The sequence below is a fragment of the Anas acuta genome, chromosome 1, assembly GCF_963932015.1.
Source record: "Anas acuta chromosome 1, bAnaAcu1.1, whole genome shotgun sequence".
Classification (NCBI taxonomy): domain Eukaryota; kingdom Metazoa; phylum Chordata; class Aves; order Anseriformes; family Anatidae; genus Anas; species Anas acuta.
The window spans coordinates 118,122,853-118,146,542 of NC_088979.1; the positions used below are offsets into that span (position 1 = coordinate 118,122,853).

The window sequence follows — 23,690 nt, forward strand, 5'->3', positions numbered from 1 at the left end:
ACGTTTCAAACCCTGATGTGCTGCTCTCCTGTACCGGTGTTGGCTCAGTCCCCTGCCACTGACCGCCTGGGGATCAATTACTGTCACATCAAGAGACCAGGGCAGTGGAGAACATTACTCATGACAAGCAAATCTTACAAATCTCTCCTTTTTCTTCAAGCTATTTGAGGCTTAGATAGAAGCACTGTATTTCCTTCTGGAAGAGTAAAACCAAACCCCATTTTTTTCAGGCAGGGGTAGCATTCAAGTGGGCCTTCTTTGCCCCTTTGTTGCAGGTCAGTAGGCTGGAGCAAGCCCTTGGGACAAGACCCTCTATACTGAGAGGGGGGCATTCCCAGGCAGATGGGAACGCTGGCTGCACCCAAAAAGTGACACATTCTGGGCAAATGCATGGTGCTTCCCTCAGGCAGGTGTTTGTGCCTGGAAGCCTTCCTTCTGTCCACTTTGAAGCAGTGCTGGCAGACTTGGAACATCTCCAAATAAGATGTAATGGCAGGGAAAGACCCAAGGTACCTCATCAGAGCCTAGATTCAGAGAGATGTGGCCAGACCGAGTGGGCCCTCAGCAGGTGACAGCACAAATTCCTTTTTGAATGGTTGTTTTGCTCCTCGCTGCAGGAGGATGTTGAATATGCCACTGCGGCTGTCAAAGCTGCAGGAAGAAGAAACATACTAGAAAAAGAAAAAATGCCAAAGGCAACATGTATGGATGCAAAACCGTTTATTACATCTAGAGCTTCCTTTTTGGCTTACAAGTTGTTCCACATTTAGCCTTTGCATCTTCCAGTGATTCCTGTAGCACTGTAGGTCAAGCTACGTTGCAAGACGGAAAAAATAGAGCAAGTGAGCAATACAACGTTAGTACGGCACAAAAAACTCTCCCCAGGCTATCTGGCAAGGTGAGAGGTTGTAAACTCTGTTCGCTCAGAGGGTTTGCAAAGGGATTGTGCTGTGTATATGATTATGCAGCAAGGCTGGGAAGGTAAGAGGGAGCAGGCTCTGTCCCTGTCCCTGTCCCCGCAAAGCTGGCCATCAGGTGGCGGCAGCGCTCCAGTGAAGAGCAAACAGCTCCTCATGTTTGATTTCACAGAATCACGGAATGGGTTGGGTTGGAAGTTAACTTGGGTAAGATTTTTGAGTTCCGAAGAAGAGAGAAACAAAACAAGCTTTTTAAAAGAGTCTCATCTAGAAAAGCTTCCAGTCAGCTGCGCTCATCCTGAAATGCAGGCTGCGTCTTGGGCTGCACCAAAGGGGAACTAAACTTGTGGCCAGCCTTCAGTGTCAGCTTACTGTTACTAGAACAGCTGCCAGAGCTAGAAAAAAAAAGAGGCAGTTGCATTTTTGGATACGTCAGCCTCTCCCTGGGTCATTTCTTTGTGTGATGAAAATGTCTGTTTTACCCTATCTGAGCAGCTGATCTAATAAAAGATATTACTGGGCTTTACAAACCACATCTCGTGTGTGTACTTGGTCCATTACAGGCTTTCTGTATGCAAGCATGACAAGACTACTGATACAAGTGTGTAGTCAGTGGGAGAAAGAACAATCCTTCAGAATAAACCCCAAAGAACACAAGCAGATCCAGGAGGACTTGGTTAAAAGGAGAAAGAGTGTCTCACGGAACAACTCTTTGCCGAAGGTGGCAATTAAAGAAGATACTATTTTATTTATAGGTAACTCGTTGGGCCCATACATGAAGGTCTTTCCGACATAAACAAGGAACTGCGTGAAAAAGAAATGGAACAGAGGACCAGCCCTGGCAGAGTTTCGTCCACACTGCATACTTCCAGACACCTGCTTTGACCAAAGGTAAGTAACTGGCTAATTCCTACTTAATTTTGGAAAATAAAAAGGAAACAGGTGACCAGGGTCATCTTCCTACCAGGTAATGCCAGGTTCTGTTCTGTGCTCCATACCTTGGTGAGAGCCTTGCTTCATGCAGAGGGCACACCTCCTTAGCTGCGGGGTTAGAACAATTATCAGAATCACCAAGCCTCCGATACCCGCTGCCACAACTCCGATGATCGTCCCAATGGATTCTTCGATACCGAACAGGCCTGGGGGAGAAGGAAAGGCAGAGAGAGCAGCATAAGATATCTTTCAGGCACGTGTATGCAATGCGGTTATCACATTTGCTGCAGTGTCTGTGGGGAAGCTACTTGCCATGAGAGTGATTATAACGATGTCTTGTCTGGCATGAAGTCATTGGCTCCCACACGGGAATGTATTGCACGATGGAGCAATTTTTTTCATTCCTTTGCATGAAGCTGCTATGCTTTCTGGGGATTTAGGGACGAAATAGCTTCATCTCCCTATCAGTCTCCCTTAACAGCCTGGTGCTGTTATGGAGCAGCACCCAAAGGTGGGCAGAGCTCCACTGAAGCCCTTTCTTTGACTTGTTGCTCTTTGGGGCTGTTGCATGGTTAAGATGGGATGATCCCATTTTCTTTGAGATAAGTTGGCCTCCTGGCTGCATTATTTATTGTGACTCAAGGATGATTCAGGAAGAACCTTTGGTTAGGTGGGGACACTAGACCCACCTAGTTATGGGATGCATCACGGAGAGCACCTGCCCTGCAGAACAGCCTGCCAGAGGAGGAACCTCTCCGTAGGGAGCGACCTGGGCGGGCAGAGGCACAAGACTGATCTGAACAGATTTTATGTGACTGCCCCGTGGTAGGCATTCTGCCATGTGACTCATCCAGAAAGGATAATAAAAGAATACTTTAAAAGCCTTCCAGTTTCATCTACAATTACAATACGATCAGGCATTCATTACATATCTCTAAGGGGTTGCATTTAAGCTTTGCTAGAAGATCTGGATGCTGTTGCTACTCTGTTGGCTACAAGATAAATCCTGAAATCTTATCTCAGTTTTAATCGGCCCTTAATCACAATGAGTTTAACCCAGGACACAATGAGTTTAACCCAGGACACCTACCACTGAACTGCATTGAGGCAATTCACTGAGGAAAGGAAGAAAAGGTCTGTACCTTCTGTACATCAGCAACTGTTCTGCTCCCCCATTTACTTTCTCTTTTTCTCTTAATGTAGGTGCTTAAGACAGCCCCACCAATACCTTCGGCTCCATGCTCAGTCATCATTCACAACCAGAAGTCAAACCAATTGCACAGGGGCTGAGGAATTCATAGACAGATTTCCAAACATGTGGTCACTTGTTCACAGGAGAAGCTGCTACCTTGCCGAATAGATGGACATGCAGTCACTCACCAGTCAACGAGCTGTAGCTCATCAGTAAAAATCCAACCCCATCTTCCCACATGCCGGGATGTGTCCTGTAGTTGAAATTGATTTGGGGGGCTGCTCGTTCATCAAAAAGGCAATGAAGGTGCTGCAGAACCATTACTTACCTCACTTCAAAACATACATCATCTGCTTCGTGTAATGGACAAGTCAATGCTGTCATCTAATTTCTCCTTTTAATTTTAGATAAGTTTTTGGACAGTCTGGATTTGTGGCACACTTCATTTCTTTGTGAGTTATATTTCTCATGTTCTCTTGTCCCTTTAATTCAGGCATAGCGCAGAAATGATGTATTTCATCTTCTCAGGAACACAGAAAGGCAATTATATCGGCCAGGGAGCAGACACTGCACGAGTAACACGCACTACTGAGACTATGAGATCAAGCCAGTGGGAGACCTCATAAGATACATGACCAAGTCCTTGCAGGGGCATGATTTTCTTGCCTTGTCAGAGCCATGGTTTAAATTGAGTAGTTGTATAAAAATTAGAAAGGGAAGGAATCGGGCTCAAAAGGGCAAAGGACTAGTGAAACTCAGTGAGCGAGAAGCTTTGATAATGAGCAGCACTTGCATGATTTACTCCTGACAAAGAAAGTGCTACTTTTTCTAAGTTAGATAATAAGATAATAAACCTTTTGATGTTTTGATTCATTGGGATTGGAATGTGTTTAGCCTATATAAAAAGGAAAGCTGCTTTGACAATCCCAGTTGATAAAGGCAAAGCAAGTTATCTCCGTACTTAATATGCCTGGTGTCTATTTGTGAGGCTAAGAAAACAGCATGGCAGTTTTAATGCTACTTTGATTTTAATGTGGCTGAAATTAAGCAGAACCAATATAATATGATCCTCGTGTTTTATCGTGGGATTACTTACGTCATCCAGAGTTAAGGAATGAATATGCAGATTAGTGGGTTGGAGAGAAATGATGTCCAAAAAAAAGGGAGAAAGTATCTTGACACCTGCCACTCATAGGGGTTCAGCTGAACAAAGCCTTGAACACAAGAGAACTGGTCTGGCAGTTTCATTCTTGGCACTCACTGGTTTCAGTGACAAAATTATTTCTTCCCTTTTTGGTTGTAAATGTCTCTTGCTATAGTAACACCTGTGAGATTGTTTCTCGGGGCAAGCCAATTGAAATTACCTAGCCTAACAAAAAGAATGAGAAATGCTACCTAGCAATTACACTCCATGACGCCAGCCCATAGCTGCTAGAGGCCAAGCGGACTAACTTCCCTCCTTCTGCAAGCATGTAGACCAGCTTTGGTGGAGGAAGAGGGAGAAAAGAATATAATAAATAACACCAAATATTACCCAGAGCCCTCCTGATCCTCAGCTTTGTGCCATCTCCTGTCACCACCTTCCCGTCTGGAAGCGTAACCTCACAGTAATAGATACCATGGTCACCGGTCGTCACATTGAGGATCACCAGGGAGGCATCCCCCTGGGACAAGTCTCCACTCAGGAAAATCCTAGAGTTATTTGGCAAGATGGTCACGTTGTTTTCCAGCAGGTCCATCTGCCCCTTTTCATCTTCTTTGTACCACTTCACCGTCAGGTCAGCCAGGGAAAGACGTTGTGGACTGCTAAAGTGGCAATTTAAGACCACAGTTTCCCCCTCTTTGGCTTTTTCCTTGGCTGGTGTTTGAGTCACTAAAAGGTGCCATGGCTCAGGCGTTGTCAACAGTGGAGGCTGTGCTGCCCTGTGAGATACAGCTGCTCTCTCCGTGCTTGGATTTCCACCACTAACACCAACATCTGTACCAGAAAAAGAGAGAGAGAAGAGGAAGGTTGAGGGCAAAATAATGAAAAATAAACTTTTTGGCTCTTTCTGACCTGTAACCACAGCACAGAACAGCTCCTGGAATTAGGATTTGAGGGATTTTTTTCCTGGTTCCCGCTTAGGTTATGTTCATGTGTGCAGATAGGTTCTCTGCCACATTCAGACACATTTCCTCCTGGAACTCTAACCTCTTTCTTTCCACTCCAAAAAGTCTTAGGGTCTCAACCATTTCAAGGCACAGCAAAAAATGCATGTGCCCTTGCACACAGGCAGCTCTGCTCTGACAAGTACAGTGAACATGAGAGCATCTGAACACAACTGCCTGCATCCTGAAACATAATGTGTTGGCTTCTTAGAGGGTTTGGCATGCAATTCCAGTTTCAGGGTAGGAAATCTTGGGACCTTGGAAAGAAATCTCCATTGCCACAGACTGAACACCCAGAAGATATTATCTGCAAACAGGGGGATGGCATCTTAGCTTGCTGCAGGTATTGATACTGAGAATACTGATGCGAGCGTTTCTCTAGTGTGGTGACGCTCTACTCAAGAGAGACAGATTTTCTAGCACAGGAGTTCCTAAAGATGATGCCTAATCTATCTGAGAAGCAGATCTGATGTTCAAAGAGGCTGAAATTGAGGAGTTAGCAGGCTCTTGGTAAATGTAAAAATAAAGTTCATGCTCTATAACCTTACTGGGGATATAAAAGCTTAATGCCAGAGGGAGACTGAAAGGGAGAAGAGAGGACCTGGTGAGCCAAGGGAAGGTGGTGAGAGGCACTGACTGCAGGATGTTCTGTATCTGTTTTACAAACAGAGCAGGTAAGCACAAAGATGGGACTTGATTTTCTGTTTGCCTAGCAAAAAGTTAGTTAAGTCATCCTGCCTGGGCAGCCCCCTTTCTGGAACTGTTTTCAACAAGTTAGAGTTCCTGTGGGTTTCAACACGTAGATTTCAACATACACATTTGATAACTTGAGTTGTTGTGAAAACAGCCAGCATATGAAATAGCCAGCTCCATTTTGACAACCAACATCCTGAAACACAGAGAAGATGCACCTGAAGACACTGTCACACTACCTTATTTTTAATTAAGAGGACTCCTGTCACTGGGTGACATTTATCCTTTGTGAAGGGATCCCATTATCCCGCTGCTCTCTGTTAGGAACATACAGACAATATGCCTGGACCAGAGATTTAAAGCTGCCTTCCCTCACGCAACTGCTAATCATAGCAGCGAGCAGCCTGGAGCTAGGAGTAATGCAGTGTATCTCATTTCTGGAAACAAGCCTGGGCTGAGAAGATGAGAGGAATAGTTGCTGTCTCAAATCCCCCGCTGGAACAAAAAGAGGGGGAAACAAACTTAAAAATAACCCGACAGCTACCTCCAAGCAAGAGTTCAAAGCAATCTTTGGAGAAACTTTCTTCCACTGTTTAATTTTCTTCAAGTAAAAAAAAATGGTCTCCCTTCTTACAAGCCGGTGCCCTCTCAAGGGCTGCGGATCATTCAGGGAAGGTTTTGATCTCCTATTGTCTTCAGCCTTTCACCGCAGCTCACAGGGTGTGAGCAGCTATTGTCTGGGCCAGCTGAAGCTTCCCAGTGACAATAGTGTCCCTCTGTGCATCAGGGACAAATGTCTCGTGGCAATGGAAAACCAACCCGCTCGCTTGATGATGGGTTTGGGAGTTACTTGAATGCTCCTCCAGGCAAGCTTGTGTACGAAATCACAGTTGTATTCATAAGCTATTATTATTTATGACTTGTATGGCAGCAGCACTGACAGTTTCTGTCGGAAAGCCGGGCCTTGTTTTTCTAGGTGTCTCACAAAAGGATGAAGCACAGAGTTTACAGTTTAAGTGCCAGACAAGAGATAACACATGGATGCACAAATACACAGAAAACAAAAGCTGGCTATGAAACTGGGCAACCACACGGCATGCATCGTGTCTGCTGTCCCCAAATGGCTCACAAGTGATGCCCACAGAAGGTGAAATGTAGCGTGACCAAAACCCAGGAAATAAATCACTAAATAGATGAATAAATAAATAAATACAAATCCAGAACACCATGTGCATCCTCCCGGTAACAGCTTCCACCACCCTTTTGTCAGGAATGAATTTCCAGTTCCAGGCTGTGAAGTTGGTCAAAACAGGAAGATGAGGGAGGAAAGAGAAGAGCTGGTTAGCTTGTGTCTTTCCCCCCCGCCCCTGCGACAGGATGAAACAGAAGCAAGTCACTGCATGCAGCGGACAGAGGTTTGTGCGAGCAAGCTGTGTCCACCAGCAGTCCAACAACACAACGAAGAAGGCCTGGGAAGCAGGACACACGGAGATTTTCCAGAGTTTTATTCCCTTTTTCTTGTTTCATTCCCTGTTCTGTTAATAACCCCATTTCAGCTCCTGTGTGGAGACACTGACAGGCAACAGGTACTTTTCAATCAGATGAGAAGCAGCTTTAAAAAGCTCTACATCACCAAATTTCTGAGTGGTTGGAAGAAAAAAAAAAAAGTTCACAAGGAGTCTCCTATTTTTATACACCTTGTGAAAACCTTGTGAAAAGTCAAGTTTAGTACAAAGTGTAGTGCAAATACTTTGACAAATGTGTGACAACGCTGAAGGTAGCTTGGCATATTTTGGTTCTGTGTGTATTCGGATGTGATGCATTCGATTGTTTGTTAGAGCAGTTTTGCCTCAAATATTCTTTTAAAATCTCTGTCCATCAATCATCTTTGCTGGATGCTGCTGCTTTAGCAAGAGCAGTGTGTGCTGCTGCTACCTTCTTGTCAAGGAAAGGGAACAGAATTTCTTCTCTGCTAGAGGTATTTCTGCCTTACCACACACGCTCCCTGCAACACAATCGTAATTTGTGTTCCTTTTAGTGAAGAAAAAGGCATCGTTTTTACACAGTTACTTAGTGGCACAGAGATCATAACAGAGCAGGGACGATGTGCTTTGATGTTGCCTCCTGTTCATCACGAGTTTCATTTGCACTGCCTATCAGGAAATAACTGGCCTTGTCATCTGCGTTACCCCACATCTTTGATTCACTAGACCTAGCTTACAGCTAATTAGGAAAATCAAAATGCAAGAGGAGTAGGCTGTGTCGTTTAGTCCCGGCTCTGTTTGGGGTTCTCACTGAGAAGGTCACAGCACAGCCTCTATTTTTCTTTCTTTCTTCCTTCCTTTTTTTTTTTTTTTTTTTTTTTCCTTTTTGGTAAGGTTGCAAAACTGGAACCTGCTAGCTCACTGGTATTTAAATACACAATGCCCTTATCATACTGGCATTTGGCAGCGTACCAATGCCAAATGCTCTGTTGACTCTACTTCAAAGCTCTTTTTATGTCAATCGCTTCATTAGGAGAGTGATGTGCGGCTCCCCCTTCAGTGGGTTGTAGGGCTCAGTCCCTCTGGAGAGGAATGCGAGGCTTTTTGGTGAAAGCTCTTAGGCTAGACAGAACACAGAGACAGACAGCGTGGATGATCTTGTCTTGACCTGGAGAAATTATTAGATGATCTAATAGGTCACTGTCACATAAAGTCGCTCGTTCGTGGCCGTTTTTCAGCCACGAGGGGAGAAAGCTCTCTGGGGCTCCCTGTAATGTGACAACGTGCTCCACGTTTCCCAGTACCCGCAGGGCACCTGCTAACCTGTCAGCCTACCCTTTGCTCCATCTGCAGGTTGGTCCTTTCCCATGTAAGGCCATCTCGTTGGCTGTGCCTGAGAAATACACGATGCAGGCGAGAGGACAAAAAGAAAGAATTAAATGTGCCAGCATAAAAACAATTCCTACTTCTGGGACCTCTGTTGGTCCCCAGAGTTCACCACAGCAGCCCTACAAGCTTCATTTTCCAGTGGTGAACAGCATCGGGGAACCAGAACGGAGGCTGGAGGTCAGTGCCAAATGTGCCCTCTCTTGCTGTGCCTCCTTTCCTTTGTTCGAGCTCAATAAACGGAGCAGAGGTCGAGGACTCAATTTCCAACCCACCTAAAAATCCTCACGTGCTGGAATGACCGTCTTTCAGGTGGTTTTCTTGGCTTTCAGGCTCAACTTCACACCCAGCTGGTGCTGTGAGAGTGCTTTGCAAGCTCTACCCTGCTCCCAGTTGGCCTGTGATTAAGTGATCAATGACTGCTCATCGCTTATCTCAATTTATATGACTTTTGCCCTGGGTTAAGTTTGGCTTTTACAGATGGATGTGAGTAACTACCCTGTGTGGATAACTGCTTGCTAATACATCAGAGAACTAAAATAGAAATGAAGGTCCTAGCAATGATGATACACAGCCCTTCTTCTTGAAAAAAGCCAGGCAAACTCACGCTTTCTGGAAAGATAAATTCCACCCTGGGGATCAAGTCCAAACACGTATTGCTATTAACTAAAAAGGAGCATATGTATAAAGAAAAAAAATGTTTTAATGCAGTGTACAATGCTGGATATAGTTTTTCTGCATCCTGGGGAAGCCCTCGGGAGAGAATTTTTTTTTTTGAAAAAAAAAAAAAAAGAAAGAAAAAAAAGAAAGAAAAAAAAAAAGAAGAAGAGAACCTCCCAAGCCAAATTCTAGGAATAAACTATATTTCTTCTCGTTAAGGAAGGTGTTGTAGTACTCACCCACCAGTAAGAAGAAGAGAAATGAAGACACTGCAGATGCACAGAGCTTCCCAACATGCTGCCTCATTGCTGCTGAAGTGTGTGGTCTCACCCTCACCAGTAGCACAAGCAAAAAAAGTAGTGCGGGTGGTACGGGCGAGACAAAATACGTGTGCATTGTTGCAACAGGACCTCACATTCTGCCCGGTGAATGTCACACTAAAGTTACCGCCTGCTGCCTGGATGACAGCCACATCTGAAGTCACAACAATGACTTCCCGGGGGCTGTTCTCATCTATCCCATGGAAGATGCCAAAAGTGCTCTGAGAGCAGTGGGAAGATAATTTTGTTTGGTTTGTTTTTGTTTTGGCCTTGTATAAACCAGAACTTTGGGCCGAGCACAGAATATCCAGGTGTTCAAAAGGAGACCTCTCTTCTGCTGAACCCCTTCCTAGTGGAGGTGAGACGAGAAAGCAAACTCGATTCCTAGCATCCTAGGGAAGTTACAGGACTTTATTATATTTCTGGCTGTACACACACTGCGTGTATAGGTAAAATATATTCTTCAAAGTAGGGAGCTGTACGCTGCAGCCATACGGAGCACGTGCCAGCCCAGCTGGCTGGCTGACACCTCTCCTAGTGCACCTGTCCAGCAGCCTGCTGGCCTTATCTAAGGGCTTTGCTTATCTTTAGGACTCTTCAGATAACGGAATTTCGCTTGATTATCCAGTAGAGACTCAATTCCACACCTGTTAAAACATATGTGCCGCACACTTCTAAGGGAAGCATCAGTGTTTCTGCTTTTCTTGGTATTTAGAAGCAAAAAGGACCACCCCACCCCCCCAAACAAAACAAAGAGAAAACCCTATACACCATGAGGACAACTGTCCTGATGTTACAGCTTTTGTGAATACTCTGACAAATTCTTTGATGTGCATCTTTGCAGGTGGAAGGACTGCAATAACTGTTTCAAGAAATTCCACATTTGACTCGCAAAAGCCTGCTGACAGAACAATGTCAAGAGGAACGATATCTAGCTTTGATGTGGTGATACCTGGATCAGTGAAAGCAGGGTTATGGCTGAGGAACCTAGAAGGCAAGTATTCAAATGGGTTGGGATTGTGGGAAGATCCAACCTGGGATTATCTAAAGGAATTACTCTGAAGAAAATATTTATTAAGAAGGGAGCTGGGACCAAGCACGGGACAACATGGCACTTCGGTGGAAAGCTGAAAGATAGGTCACGAGGCTCTTCTCGGGGGAGTATTGCCAAAGTGCTAGAAAGCATAGAAAATATCTATGAAAGGAACAAGTCATGGGAATGAAAAGCAACCAAGAATTTGAGGAGTGAATAACCAGCAAAGTCAGAGGCAGCCGGCACATCGAGAGGAGCTGGGACTGAGACAGTGGCTGTGGCTGGGTGGCAGAGGAGTCAGTGTGGGAAGATGGGGCTGGATCAAAGGCATTCCAAACACTATCTGATGTAAACCCAAGTATCCGATACATTTCTAAGAAAAAAAATTGTGTTGTGATGAGCATGAACGGCATGTGCAGTGTGTCCGTTTCATCCTGTAGCTGTGAATCCCCCATGAAACGCGGCGTGCTCAAGAAAAGCTGTCGGGCAGCCGGCTTCAAACCAAGGGAATACAGAAGAAGGTTTCCAGTGTTTTAGTGCAGTGTTTTTGTTGTTTTAGCGTCGCTGGCAGCCACCAGCTGAACGTGAAGCTTCCCCCCCCCCCTCGGCTAACCCCACAGCGCTGTGGGGTTTTGCTCTCCCCCCTCTAGGGGTCCCTGTGGAGCGGCGCTGGGCAGGCTGTGCCCAGCCCCACCGCCTCCCGCTGTGAGGGAGGGAGGGAAGGAGGGGGGAGGCTCTGTCATCACTTTTTCCTCCCCAAACTTTCCACCAACTCCTCGCCGTCCTCACCGAGCTCTTCCAAAGCCTCACAGGGGCTCCCCCCGCGTGTATAGGGTGAGGAGGGGGGGGGAGGATCGCCAAACCCCCTCCGCCCAGCCCGGCTCCCCCTCGGGGCTGCCCGGCAGCCCCCAGCCGTGGGCGGGCGGCCCCTCTCCCTTCTCTCCTCTCCTCCTCTCCCCGGCCCGGCCTCCTCATGAGCCGCTGGCCCTCGGCAAGCGCCTCCCGCCTTCGGCTCCGCGCCTGCCCCTTTAAATGGCGGCCGCGGCCCCGCTGAGGCGCTTGGCGGGCGCCGCGCCGCCCTCGCCCCCCTCCATGGTAAGCGCCGCCGCTGCCGCCGGGCTCTGCGCGCTCCCCGCCGGTGAGCTCCGTGCCCCGGCCTCGGGAGGAGGGAAAAGGGGAAAAAAAGGAAAAAAGGGGGGGGGTCCCGGACGTCTCCGCCGCCGGTTTGGAAAGTTTTGGGGGGCGGCGAGCGGGGCAGGGCCCGCCGGGGATGGGGGGAGCCGTGGCGGTGCCGCCCCGGCTGCGGGTCCTGCTGGGCGAGAAGCCGGGTTTGGGATCTTCTGGGTGGGCTGGGGGCTGGTAGGGTGCTGGCCCGGCTTGCTGTGCGATTTGGGACAAGTGTTCCCCTGTGCTGAGGCTCCCTTGCCCCTCCTGAAGCTCAACCCAGCTCCCAAGCGAATAGCGGTGTCGAGGGAAAGTGCTCCAGAAGCGTGCTTATTTTCCTAACGAGGAATGCAGGCAGAGCTGCTGGCCTCTGTAGTGGTGTGTCTTGTACAAATACACCTTAGGGTGTAAATAACAGGTATAGAAGATACATGTTAGTGTCATCATAAAGTATGTTGTGTCTCTGGGAAGTGCAGACTCGCTTTCTGAAAGGTCCCTGGGTGCCCAGAGGTGTCCTGCAAGTGGAGCACAGGTGTCTCCTGTTCAGGTTAGCCTAGCTCTAAACATCTGTGTGGCTTCAATGCCCAGGTGGAGGTGTTGCTGTGGAAATAATGTACTCTGATAACGAGGTAGGTAAAAATTAAATAGAGCATATGCTATAAAAAAAAAATCGATGAAAGCGCTGCCAGTGGGAAGTGTTTTCATGCCGCTCACCTGGGTAAACCTAGCATGTCAAGTTTCATTTAATACTCAGTTCTTAAATGGCTTAACCATCTTATTTCAGCACCTTTCTCAAGTGACATAACCTCCCTTCCTTGTTCGCAGGAAGTTCATGAGGTGGATCATGGTCTTATCAGCCAGCTGCTTGCGGACTCCGAGGAGGCTCTTGGTTCGTGCTCAGAGAAGATGCAGGTTCCTGCCCAGTACAGTTGGAGTGCTGACTGGAGCTTTTGGGTAACGTGTCTTTTCTTCCAATTTGTTTATCTATCTCCATCTGTGTGTGTGTACGTGGACTAGCTTTATATCCACTCTTCTCAGGTTGCTTTGCTGTCATGAATTAGTAAAGCGCTCTCCACCCATGTAGTGAGGTAGGTAATTTATCATTATCGGCTTACTAAAGTGTAAGCTGAGACTGAGAGGGGATGAAATTGTTTACCTGATGTCACGTATCAAGTTAGTGACAGGACTTCTGGCTTCCGTGCCCAGGCCTGTCTCCCAGCTCCTTGCACTGACCCATCCAATGTCTCTTTATGCCTCTAGAAAGTCACTGATGCTTTCTAACAGTAAGGGCTGAGTTTGATTCTTAATCTTGGATAAGATGTGCTTTCCTGGCATCTGTTTTTTGGTTTTTGTTTTTTTTGGTCAGGTGAGCATATGTGTTTTCCACAAAAGTAAGCCTTCTTTGTTTGGTGTAAAGAATAGGTATTTGTGACTAGGAAGGGCAGAAGGAGTGTGCACGTGTTCATTCTGCTCTTCCCCAGGGTGTTGCCTCACCAAAAATGGAGAGTGTAAAAAAAATAAACACTCTTTTAACACTCTTAATTTTTGGATCTGTATTTTTTTTCATTACTTTGACAAGGTAAGCTTATGAGTGTGGGCTTAGTGTGTGTGTTGCTGTTAGTTTAGTGGATGGGTTACCCTGTTAGGAAGGTGGCACGCTTGGGTGCCCAGCAACAGGTGGGGAAACACCTGATCTCGTGAAAGACTTGGATTCCTCAGAGCTCTGATGGTGTGACTCAGGATCTGCATCAGGTGGCCCCAGTAAATTGGCGTGCCTTAGCTTGTGCTTCCATAGGAACATCATCTGGATGGCCGTGGCCTTGTCCTGATGAGGTCACCAGAGTGTTCATTGTGCTAAGCAGCTGAAAGATGAAGTAACTTGCAAAGGCCACAGGGAATTGGTGGCAGAGCTGTGAGCAGAACTGTGGGATCAGATTTCCCAGCTTCTTGTTTGAATCTTACTAGATTTATAAATCTAATTTGCGTGTCTCTTTATCCCTCCTGGTCAGAACATTGACTTCACATCTTGGGTGCTAACATACATTTCCCTTGAAATGCGTATATACTTTTAAACTGAACAACAGCCATCTGGAGCCAATACAAATGGGAAAGGCTGAATCCAAGTAGGTCTGAGAATTACGCTGCTAGAGTGCTTAGATCATTCAGTGTTTTCTTCATTGTGCCTACAACAACAAAGATGATATAGGGCATCCTGTCTGTGCCCAGCTGTACCTCTGTACTTGAGCTGGTAGCAAATAATGTTGTGTAGGCACTGTACCTGTCAGCTGAGCTCTCATTAGATAATAAATTAGATTGTTTATGTACCACTGAGAGTTAGTTTGCACAATCGTTAGCACAGTTGGTATTTTATGTGGGAAAGAAACCTGTTGAGATCTCAGGGTCAGTTCGTTGGACTTGGTAAGGATTTGCTAAGCTTGACAGTCTGAAATAGTGAAGTATGAAGTTCATAACTGTGCTACTGGCTGTGCATTTTTAGCTTGGAGATGCATGCCTAAGGTTAGAAGTTTCTCTGAGCAGGGCCTCAGGCAGTGTGTGTGCAGTATACTGCATGTCCTCCCAGCAGCATTTTTTGCCTGTCCGTAACTTCTGTGGGTACTGGGATTCTTCTGCGCTGTGACAGCTACTAAACAAGTGAGAAGCATCCTCTAGTACTTAGCGGTTGCCTTCTGCATATGGTTTATACTCAAAGACTTCAGTATTTGTTTGAAGTTTGTGTTTATCTGGCTCGGCAAATATGACCTTGTTCTTAAGAGAATTGTGTAAATACTTGCCTCTTTTAAGACAGTGCTGTGGCTTTGAAGTTCCAGCTATGCAGCTTATGGTGCTGATTAGTTTTAAAAAAAACTTCTTTGGGTCTGTTTGTAGGAGGCTGTGCTACTCCTTTTCTCAGCCTCAGGAGGACTGAACTTAGAAGCAGCAAGAAGCTGAATGTTGCAAATTCAAGGCAAAGGAAAAAAAAAAAAAGGTGCTTGCATCTTCTAATTAAAACATTATGTCATTGGCATCTTTCCCTGCTCTTCTAGACAGAAAATGTGTTTTAATAACTTTCATGGCTGATGATCAGCTGCTAAGGATATAAACAAATCATTAGAACTCCCTGAATACTGAGTCACAGTCGATGTGTAGGTGATAACACGGAAGGCAGCTTGTTGCAGTGCATAAAGCATGTGTCATGAGCACTTGACCAAGGATGATCTTAGTGTCCCGTGGCAGGTGTGGATTTGTTAACGCTCATTCCTACTTTTAAGTTGGTAAAACTCAGGAGCTCTTACAACAGCAAGAGCAGCCTGCGGGAGCACCTGGATATCAGCTTTGTTGCCTGGCTTATTTGCTTTAAGAGCCTGTAAGTGTCTGACTTTTGTTCGCTCCAAGGATTCATTTTTTTCTGAGTATGTCCTGTGCTTCTCTGATGATGGAAACCAAAGGCAGAGGTTAAAGTCTGACTGGTTTGTCTTCAATTTTTCATGGATTTGAGTGGGAGTAGGCAGTTGTGCCATGCCTCTGAAAGTCATGCTAAGTATCACTAATGCTCTATAGGTGCTATGAGCAAATGCAATTAACAGCAGACTCAGATTGGGAGCCTCTGGGTTATAATCTCTTTCCTGACTATGGTGAGTGGGGAGAAGGAAGAGTAGCAGCAGAAGAAAGAAGAGAAAAATGTCATCCTATGCTTGACTTTTTTTTTTTTTTTTCCCCATCTCTAAAGCAAGAATACTGTGGACAGCTTTGCTGGAAAATTGTGAGAATTAATTTTCTGTTCTAGTGTAAGCAATTCTTAAATTATAGCAGTACAAACTGTTGTTATGAGACTTACGCTTCTTTGAGGATGTTTTCATTAATACCCTTTAAAGTGTTGTTTTGGGGATATTTTTGAGGTGTTGGTTTTTTGTTTGTTTCTTTTTTTTGAAGACTGTTCCCTGGAGGTGGACAAAGCCAGACTTTGTCCTCATGGAGGAAGAAAAAAAACTCTCTTGCAAACTTGACCACCTTACTGGAACCTGTAAGGCTTGCACCTATTTTTGATTATATGGTTCTGATTTTGGCATCTGCAAATAGAAATGATGAAAATCAAAGATGCTTTGGAAATTAAGTTACATCTGGAAGCTTTATCTCAAGATTCTGATTTTTTTTTACTCTTTTTACATTCTTCACACTGAAATATAATTAAATTTATTATCTTTGGAAGAAGAAACCTGTGAAAATCTCAACTGTTCTCCTGTTGTAATGAATAAAAGGATAAAGGTGAATGAGGAAGCTAGTGAAAAGGATCCTTACATCAAAAGTGAGGATATTTTGTCTGGGAACTGTTGTCTATTAGCAAACAGCCAAAGTTCATAGATGTCTGTAATAAGAAGAATGCCAGTGGAAAGAAGGAATAAAAAAGTAAGTCCTTATCTCGTCATGAAACGGTAGGTGGAAAGAGCTGTTGAAATCAAATGGGCATCTCAGAAAGCTGTTTTTATCTGAGAGAGTTGTTTAAGAGTTTGGAAATGGAGGTGCCGAGAAGGTCTTGGAAGAGAAATAATGAAAGATGCTTTATAGAAGAAAACTTGAATGCAATGTAATGTCAGTTTCAAGGAGTGTGGCAACAGAAGCAAACAAAGGATACAGGGAAAAGTAAAACTTGAGGCCTTTTATTTTTTGTAATACCAGAACCTGTGAGGTTACACAAGACTTGGGAAAGGGTTTTGAAATTTGAAAGACATGGGTATGGTTTATGAGAGAGAGCTAATCTGTGGGAGAGCGTAAGTATGTATGCCAAGGTTGTGATAAACATATGGCTCAAACCTGCACAGGAGGGATGCAGATCTATACATCACAATTCACGTGGTAACTTTTTGTGGCACAGGTATAAGCTGACATGCTCTGGGGCTTAAGACTGCTAAGGGCTTGATGAAATATTTCATGCATCTGTAGTTGTTTGAATGCTCCTTTCTGTGAACACTCAGGTTTACTCCAGGGATGGATTATTGGGCAACTTGTATCACTGACTATGTTTTGACATACCAATATTTAAGGCCTTTGGTCAGCTGCTTCATCTCCAGTATTGTGCACTTGGTATGCTACTTGTTCCAAAGAAAGCTTTCTTCTCATCTGTTACCTCCAAATACTTGGCTTCTGAGGGAGAAACATCATGGCTTGTGACGTCAGGAGGATTTCCAGCTGCCTCCTTGTTTGCTGGTATGAAGCAGCCGGCTAAGGAGGAGAAGAATTAGCTGCAGGTCTCCAAAGAGAATAAAATTCCTAAGCAAGCTCTTGCTGTACTTCTAGCTCTGGTATGTCATTTGTTGACCTATCTGGAATCTCCAGAATAGGTGCTCTTTGGCCCTGTGTATACAGATGCAGCATTTTGAGAGGGTGAGGAAAAGGCCAATTGTATTTCTGACTATCCCTTGAACACAGTTTATTTGGTTAGTGGCTGTTTTTGTTAGTTTTTCCCTCTCCCCTCACTTGTTTTCGCTCTGGGAATCCCTTGTTGTTGTTGATACAGCTCCAAACTGAGCACTGGAGGAGATCTGACTGCTCAGAACAGGCTGGAACTTGAAGGCAGCAGTTAGTGCCCTGTGCAAATATGCTTTCCCCAGCTGCAGCGACTTGAAGCTGTATCTAACATGCATTATTACACACCGCTAAAGAATTAGCCCAGAACCTGATAGCTAACAGATCAGGAGGAAAATGCTTCAGATTCGTGTGGTTTATTTATTTGGACGCTGCAAACAGAAACACTGGATGTGCAATATAACTTTGAAACTCAGTGCAGTTAGTGTTGGTTGAGTGACATCTCCTTTTCAAAATCTGAAATCTCCTGTGGATGGTTGGGTGACGTGGGACACATGCTTCTCTCTTCAAAAACATGAGAGCGGTACAGACGAGTATATGACTTTTCTGTTAGTGCTTACTCTGGAAGTCATCTTCTGTCTCATTTCAAGTAACAGATGGTTCTGCTCTAATTAAGTTATGTAAAGATTCCTTAGTGATATCGGCAGCATTTTAGAAGCTGCATGGAATAAGTGGGCTTCTTGGGTAGTGCTTTTTTTGTTGTTGTTGTTGAAATTGATTGTGGAGTCAGTTAAGCCTACAAGTGAGGTGTTCTTTCATGAGTTTTAGGTTTGGTGATGTGTTCAGTTTATGTATTTGTTACTGCAACCCACCCCAAAGGAAATAACAAAGTTATTCAGGACTGCAGCTTGCTCATAGCAGAAAACAGGAGAAGCTGAGAAGTTCTCTTCCTACCCAGCAGGACTCGAGATACCAACGCTTGCAGAGTGAGTGGAGGTCTGTGATCATGAACTGTGGTGTGTATACAGCTCTGCTTAGCTCACGCTGATAGAAATGCCCCCCAGTAGCTGACCCCTTGCATACAATTTTTATGTAAAGGTGAAGAAAAATTTCACATTTTCTTTCTTGGTGCCAATGGTTCAGACGAGTCTGGGAGCAGATTTAATGTAGGAATGACTAAGAGTAAAATCTGCATTTGGTTTCTAAGGTAGAAAGGGAAGAGCTCAAATTAGATATTTCATAAGATGTACTTTTGGGGCAAATCTTTGGCAAGTGCTATTTTCCATGTAACTTCAGATGCAGTAGGGCTACTTACAGGCTTTTTCCCCTACTTGTTAAAAGGATTGAACAAGTCTAAAGAAAAGCAGGTTTGTTTTTTTTTCAATATGTTGTCTTCAGTGAAAGATCAGGTGAAGGAACAGATGCTATTAACAAGTAACATTGGCTAATTGTTTCACACATGTTGTAGGAAGAAATATGAGTCAGATGAAACTGTTGTTCAGAAAGTCTGTATTTATCCAAAAAGAAGTCATCCTGACTGAGCTTTTAATTGCGACTGCATCATATTAGTTAGCATGCTGATGTATATTGGAACCTGACAATGTGGTTACAGGGCTTGAAGTTAACTGGGGAGCAGAGAAAGGATAACTCTGTGCAGGGAGGGTGACGAGCTCTCTTCCATCACATTGATGTGAAATTACATGATGTTAAAATAGTAACTCCAGAGTTCATCCAAACACACTTGGTTTGTTTGTATTAAGTCTGATTTAGAACTTGGTCTTCTAGATCTTATTTTTTTAAGATCTTTGTACATTAGATAAAATTTGTGTTGAGAAGGAGGAAGAAAGGATGACTTGGATCTTCTGATTATATCCTTGAAATGAGGATAGTGTGTACAGGCTTGCAAATGTTCCCTAAAATGAAAAGGAGCTGGGCACCCTAAGACCCTTGTCAATTTGACCTTTATTGGTGTCTTGGGAAGCTGGTGTGAAACGTGGTCTCTGGTAGAGGCACTGTGGGCATAACTTTACTACTAGGTGTGAGGAAGCTATTGCCAGCTGTGGGTGGTTTTGAGGATGTTGAGTAAGTCTGAGGCTGGACCATCTTGCCACCTAAAATGTATTTTCACGATGAAAGTGACCAAATCTCTTGAATGTTTTTGCTTAACCTTCTTGTTTAAAATCAAAGTGTTTGTTTTGCCTGACCTCAGAGGTACTTTGTAGCAGTTATGTAAGTAATTATAGCTGAAACTGAAATCGTCAGCCTTGTTGCAGAGTGGCTCAGGCTTCCATACTCAGGTGTGCTTAACCAGTTGAAGATGACTTTATCTTATAAACAGGAAATCCCCTGAACCACTTCACACTCCTGTCACTTCTGAGGCTGGAACCACACCGGTGGTACCCAGGCTTTGGTGGTGACTTTCTGAGATCACTTTGGGTCCTCCTGCTGTCCTTCTGGTAGAAAGAAATCATCAACAATCTTTTTTCCCTATGGATTTGCCTCTCCATATCTTGTGGCTCCTTTTAGCACACCGAGATTCCCTGTGGTGTATCTCAGCTCTGTCTCAGGAAGGTAGGAGAGTTGCCTCGTTTTTCTGGTGAAACCAGTTGGTGTTATTTACCCGTGCTGCTGATCTTGGCAGAAGAACTGTGGGGCATCTGAAGTGCCACCACCCAAGTGCTTAATAGCAGTGAGCAGCTGTGGCTGCTAAACTGGCTGTAAATATGGCCTCATTGTGTTCAATTGCCTCTCTCCTTGAGGTGTTCAGATTTAAATCTGATTATATGAGTGACTAAAATGCTTTGAAATCCATTTTTCTCTTTTTTTCCCTTCTCTCAGCTTCCTCAGCAGGGCTGTATGTAGTAGGAGAGGGATTTCTCTTCCCTGTGAGTCACTAGCTGCGTCTTCAGCCAAGTGCCCAAGGGGATCTGCTCGCTCCCAGCCCAGCCTCCTACACCTCCAAGTGGCTGTAGCACAGTCACCTGCCTCCTCTCCTGCGGCTTTGAAACCTCACGTGTGTTGTGGCAGCTTTTTGGCTAGCGTTGCAGCTGGGGATGCATGGGTGATGCTGTGCCCGTGCACGCTTCAGCGCTGGGAGATGCTCGTAAGCAGCCTGTTTCCTCCTGGGCTGGTTGTGCTCCCACAACGTCCCCAAACCCAAATCGTAGTCACTCACAGAAATGCAGCAGACAGGTCCCAGGTGAGACAGGCGGGAAGGCACAGACAGCACAAAGAAAACAGAGTAGTTGTGTGCCTACTACTCCCCTCCGAGGGCAGACAGAGATCTGGCAGGCATGCAGAGCCCTGCATCCTCTGTGCCTGTGAAGGATGGAGCTCTGGGCAGTGGTGTGCTTATTTTGGCCGCTTGGCTCTGCATGAAGCACACCCCAGTCCCCGAACTTCTGGAGCTCAGCCTGAGGAAGTGTCTCAGCATGGGCTGCAGCCTTCAGCGATGCAGAGAGGAGGAGCAGTGGGGACCAAGTGCTCCTTTCTGAGCTGGTGTTTCCCTGGTGACAGTAGTTTCCTCTGCTGTCCCCTTTGGGACTTCTGTGAACTCCGAGTGACCTGTGCTGCTTGGTTTGGCCTGCCTCCCCCACTCTGTTTAGGTTATGGTCATTTTAGGCTGGAGCTCCTCCCCGGTCCCCGTACTTCTTATTTAACTACTTCTTGCGGGATCTGTGTGCTAGTTCTGCAAGACCAGAGTGTTTCTGCCTGTTTTCCGTGCTGGCAAGCAAGCAGAGGCTGGCAGAAAGCTAGCTAGTGCTGCTGGATGGCATCCAGCGCTGGCTCTGAATGAGTGGGTGAGGAGAGGGGAGCTGCAGAGACTGCCGGAGTGCTGGCCAGGGACTTGCGTGGACTGGAACAGACTGCAGCCAGCTAGAGGAGGAGGAGGTATGTGTAGGCTACGTGCATCTTCTGTCTTTACATTAGCTTCATGCCTCAGCTGATTTTATTTCTGAGATTGAGCATATGCTTTGCTCCTCGCTGTGCATGTCAGACTTCGTTTTTTCTGCATCCAAATCAGAGTCGTTATGAAAGTAAGTCAGCTTAGGAAAGTGCATCGCTGTTTAGAAGTGGTTAGGACACTCACTCGCAAGGAGAAAACAGTAAACACTGCAAAGCAATTGCTTCAGAATAAGCAGGGGGTATATTCAATCCAAACTTTTTTCCAGATAAGCTTATAATGCTCTTTCTGATAAGAGGCTTTCTTATCACTGATAAGAACGCGTCTTCAGCTGCAACGCATTTCCAGAGGGCTCAGTTTGTGTGTGCCTGAAGTGTGTTTCCTTTTGTGTTTGCAAGATGCATTATTCATTAGGTGCTGTTCCCTCTGGATAGAGGACACACGAAAACTGTATCCTGAGCTGTCATTTAGTAATGTGCATAGTTAAATTGCACCTCTGAGTGGACTGTAGAGCCTCATGAGGTTAAATACAGACCTCGTTGAAATAGCTTCAGCTGAGTCCTGTGTCACTGAAATGTAGTGGCTTGGGAAATGGAGCTGATTCTGGTGTGAGTCCTGAAGGAGAAACTTTGGAGGGGTCTTCACATGTTCTGAACTGAAACGTTTTATTTTTAAGTTCTTCCTACTCTTCCCTATTTTTTTCTAATGAAAATTGTTGCACAGCCAGCTGAAGATTGAAGTTCTGTGAAGAACTTTGGAACTGTGAAGACCGTTCCCAACTTTCATCTTCTGAGCACCAAATCTTTCGAGTTCCCTTTCTGCTTGGGTGGGAAGCCAAATTTCAATCTTTTCTCCACAAAAATGGTGTTCATGCCTTATTCCGAATGGTATAACCCAGTTTTAGCAGCAGAGCTCCCGGTATTTCACACAGTGCTCATTTTTCTTGTCTGTTAGGATTGTACTTGTGACAACTTTGGTTGCGGACTGGAGGCTGTTTTCCAGGCTGTGCTGCAACGTGACTTGATGTTTATACTTGTGTAGGCACCGCTCAAGCATGAGACCTTCTGTCCTGCCCTCGGAGGGAGAAGGTGGCTGGTGAAGTGCAGGAGACGATCGGGCCTTTGTGAGCAGGATTCGAGGCCAGCCGTGCTCATGTGGCACCACGTGGTAAACGCTTGTGGTACAGCCTTTCTGATCAGTAGCCAAACAGAGCTGCTTTCCTGAAACACAAGGGTTTGATCCTTTTCTGTGGACACCCTTTGTCCTTGTCAGGTCAACAAGGGTTGGTGAGGATGAGGGTCTGCAGTGGAGCTGGTGAGGGCTGGACTGCTGTTGAGGTGGTGCAAGTGGGAAAGGGGATGAACACATGAAGGCTTGGGAGTATGTGACACCTGCTTTTGATTACTTCTGATTTTTGATTACTGACCCACCAGTCTTTAGTCCCTTAAATACCTAATTTAGTCAGTTTCATGAAACTGGGTTTTTCAAATACTTTTTAAGAGTGCGTCCAATATTTCAGAAGCTCTCTGTAAAGAAATATGTGAGAGGTTTCTTGCTACGTGGATTTTTGGAAGCTGCTTGTATTGGATGGAGGAAATTAATGGTCTGTCTTAATTTTTTTTATTGTGCCTGTCCATGCATCTGTAGGAACTACTTAATACTCCCCCTCGTTTTAGGGGGACTATGTACAGTCTTCAGCCTTGCTTGTGCTATCTTATGGATTTAAAAATAATAAAAAAAACTAGAAAATACAGTAACTTGAGTATTTGCTCATGGTCTCTTCTAATATTATATCCCTTGACATTTTACATGCTGTATTTCCAACAGAAGAGAGGCCCACTTACCCTAAAATTCTTACTGGATGCTGTTCTGCCTGTCCACAGATGCCCCTGAAGGACAAAACTGCCAGTGGTTTGTTCTCTGCTTGGTCACTAAGAAATGTTAAAATCTGTTTCTCCTTCAGCCTGCGCAAATAAGAGCGGGGCTGGGCTGCAGAAGGGGACGTAATGACCCCAGTGTGCAGCCCTGTGCCTGCCAGTGGCCCACTGGAAGAGTGCCCTGTGCTTAGGAGCCTCCCCTCTCCGGAGAAGTTAAGGGTGGTTGAAGAAGAGCATAAAATGAATGTAAGTAAAATGGTCCTGGCTCCTTAAACTCTTCCCCTTTCCCACTGCGGCTATGAGCTGGCTTCCATTTACTTAAGGGAATAAAATTTACTCTTGGAGAGCAGGTTCCTGTGGATTATGGTGGCTAAACTGACCCTAGCAACAATTGCTTGCTTTCTCTCTCTTTTTATTTGCAATGAATCATATGACCTATTAATTAAACACAACTGTGTGGACAAGGAGGTGAGATCAAATAGCTCTTTATTTAAAACAAAAAAAAGTGGAAACTGTGCACAGTGTGCCGTACACACCACAGTAAGTCACCTGGAGTGAGGAGGTGTCTTGTGACTCCTTCTTTCCCTGTGGAAGTTTCATGTTTTTATGCTTTGAGACAAAGGAAAGAACAGTAAGATACTGCTAGTAAAACTTAAGACTAGCCAATAATTGGAGTTC

At 45.2% G+C, this 23,690-nt stretch overlaps 2 protein-coding genes across 4 annotated transcripts in view; one reads left to right on the top strand and one right to left on the bottom strand.

Moving 5' to 3' along the window:
• Positions 1 to 703: 703 nt before the first annotated feature.
• LOC137863704 (myelin protein P0-like) lies at positions 704 to 10,008 on the bottom strand. Its single transcript, XM_068697082.1, has 4 exons — positions 9,653 to 10,008; positions 4,577 to 5,020; positions 1,916 to 2,056; positions 704 to 812 (listed from the first exon to the last, which is right to left on the bottom strand). Exons 1-4 carry the CDS (start codon positions 9,807 to 9,809, stop codon positions 808 to 810), a joined length of 747 nt encoding a protein of 248 aa, XP_068553183.1. The 5' UTR covers positions 9,810 to 10,008; the 3' UTR covers positions 704 to 807.
• A 1,474-nt stretch (positions 10,009 to 11,482) lies between these two features.
• Positions 11,483 to 23,690, top strand: part of GRAMD1C (GRAM domain containing 1C) — a 48,891-nt gene continuing 36,683 nt past the window's right edge. The window contains exons 1-2 of one of the 3 annotated variants that reach the window (XM_068696903.1): positions 11,483 to 11,861; positions 12,756 to 12,884. In XM_068696903.1, coding sequence (XP_068553004.1) covers positions 11,799 to 11,861; positions 12,756 to 12,884 — 192 coding nt within the window. In that variant the 5' untranslated portion in view covers positions 11,483 to 11,798. Of the gene's footprint in view, positions 11,905 to 12,755; positions 12,885 to 23,117; positions 23,259 to 23,690 lie in introns of those variants that run through there. The other 2 variants (XM_068696921.1, XM_068696913.1) reach the window with 2 other exon arrangements.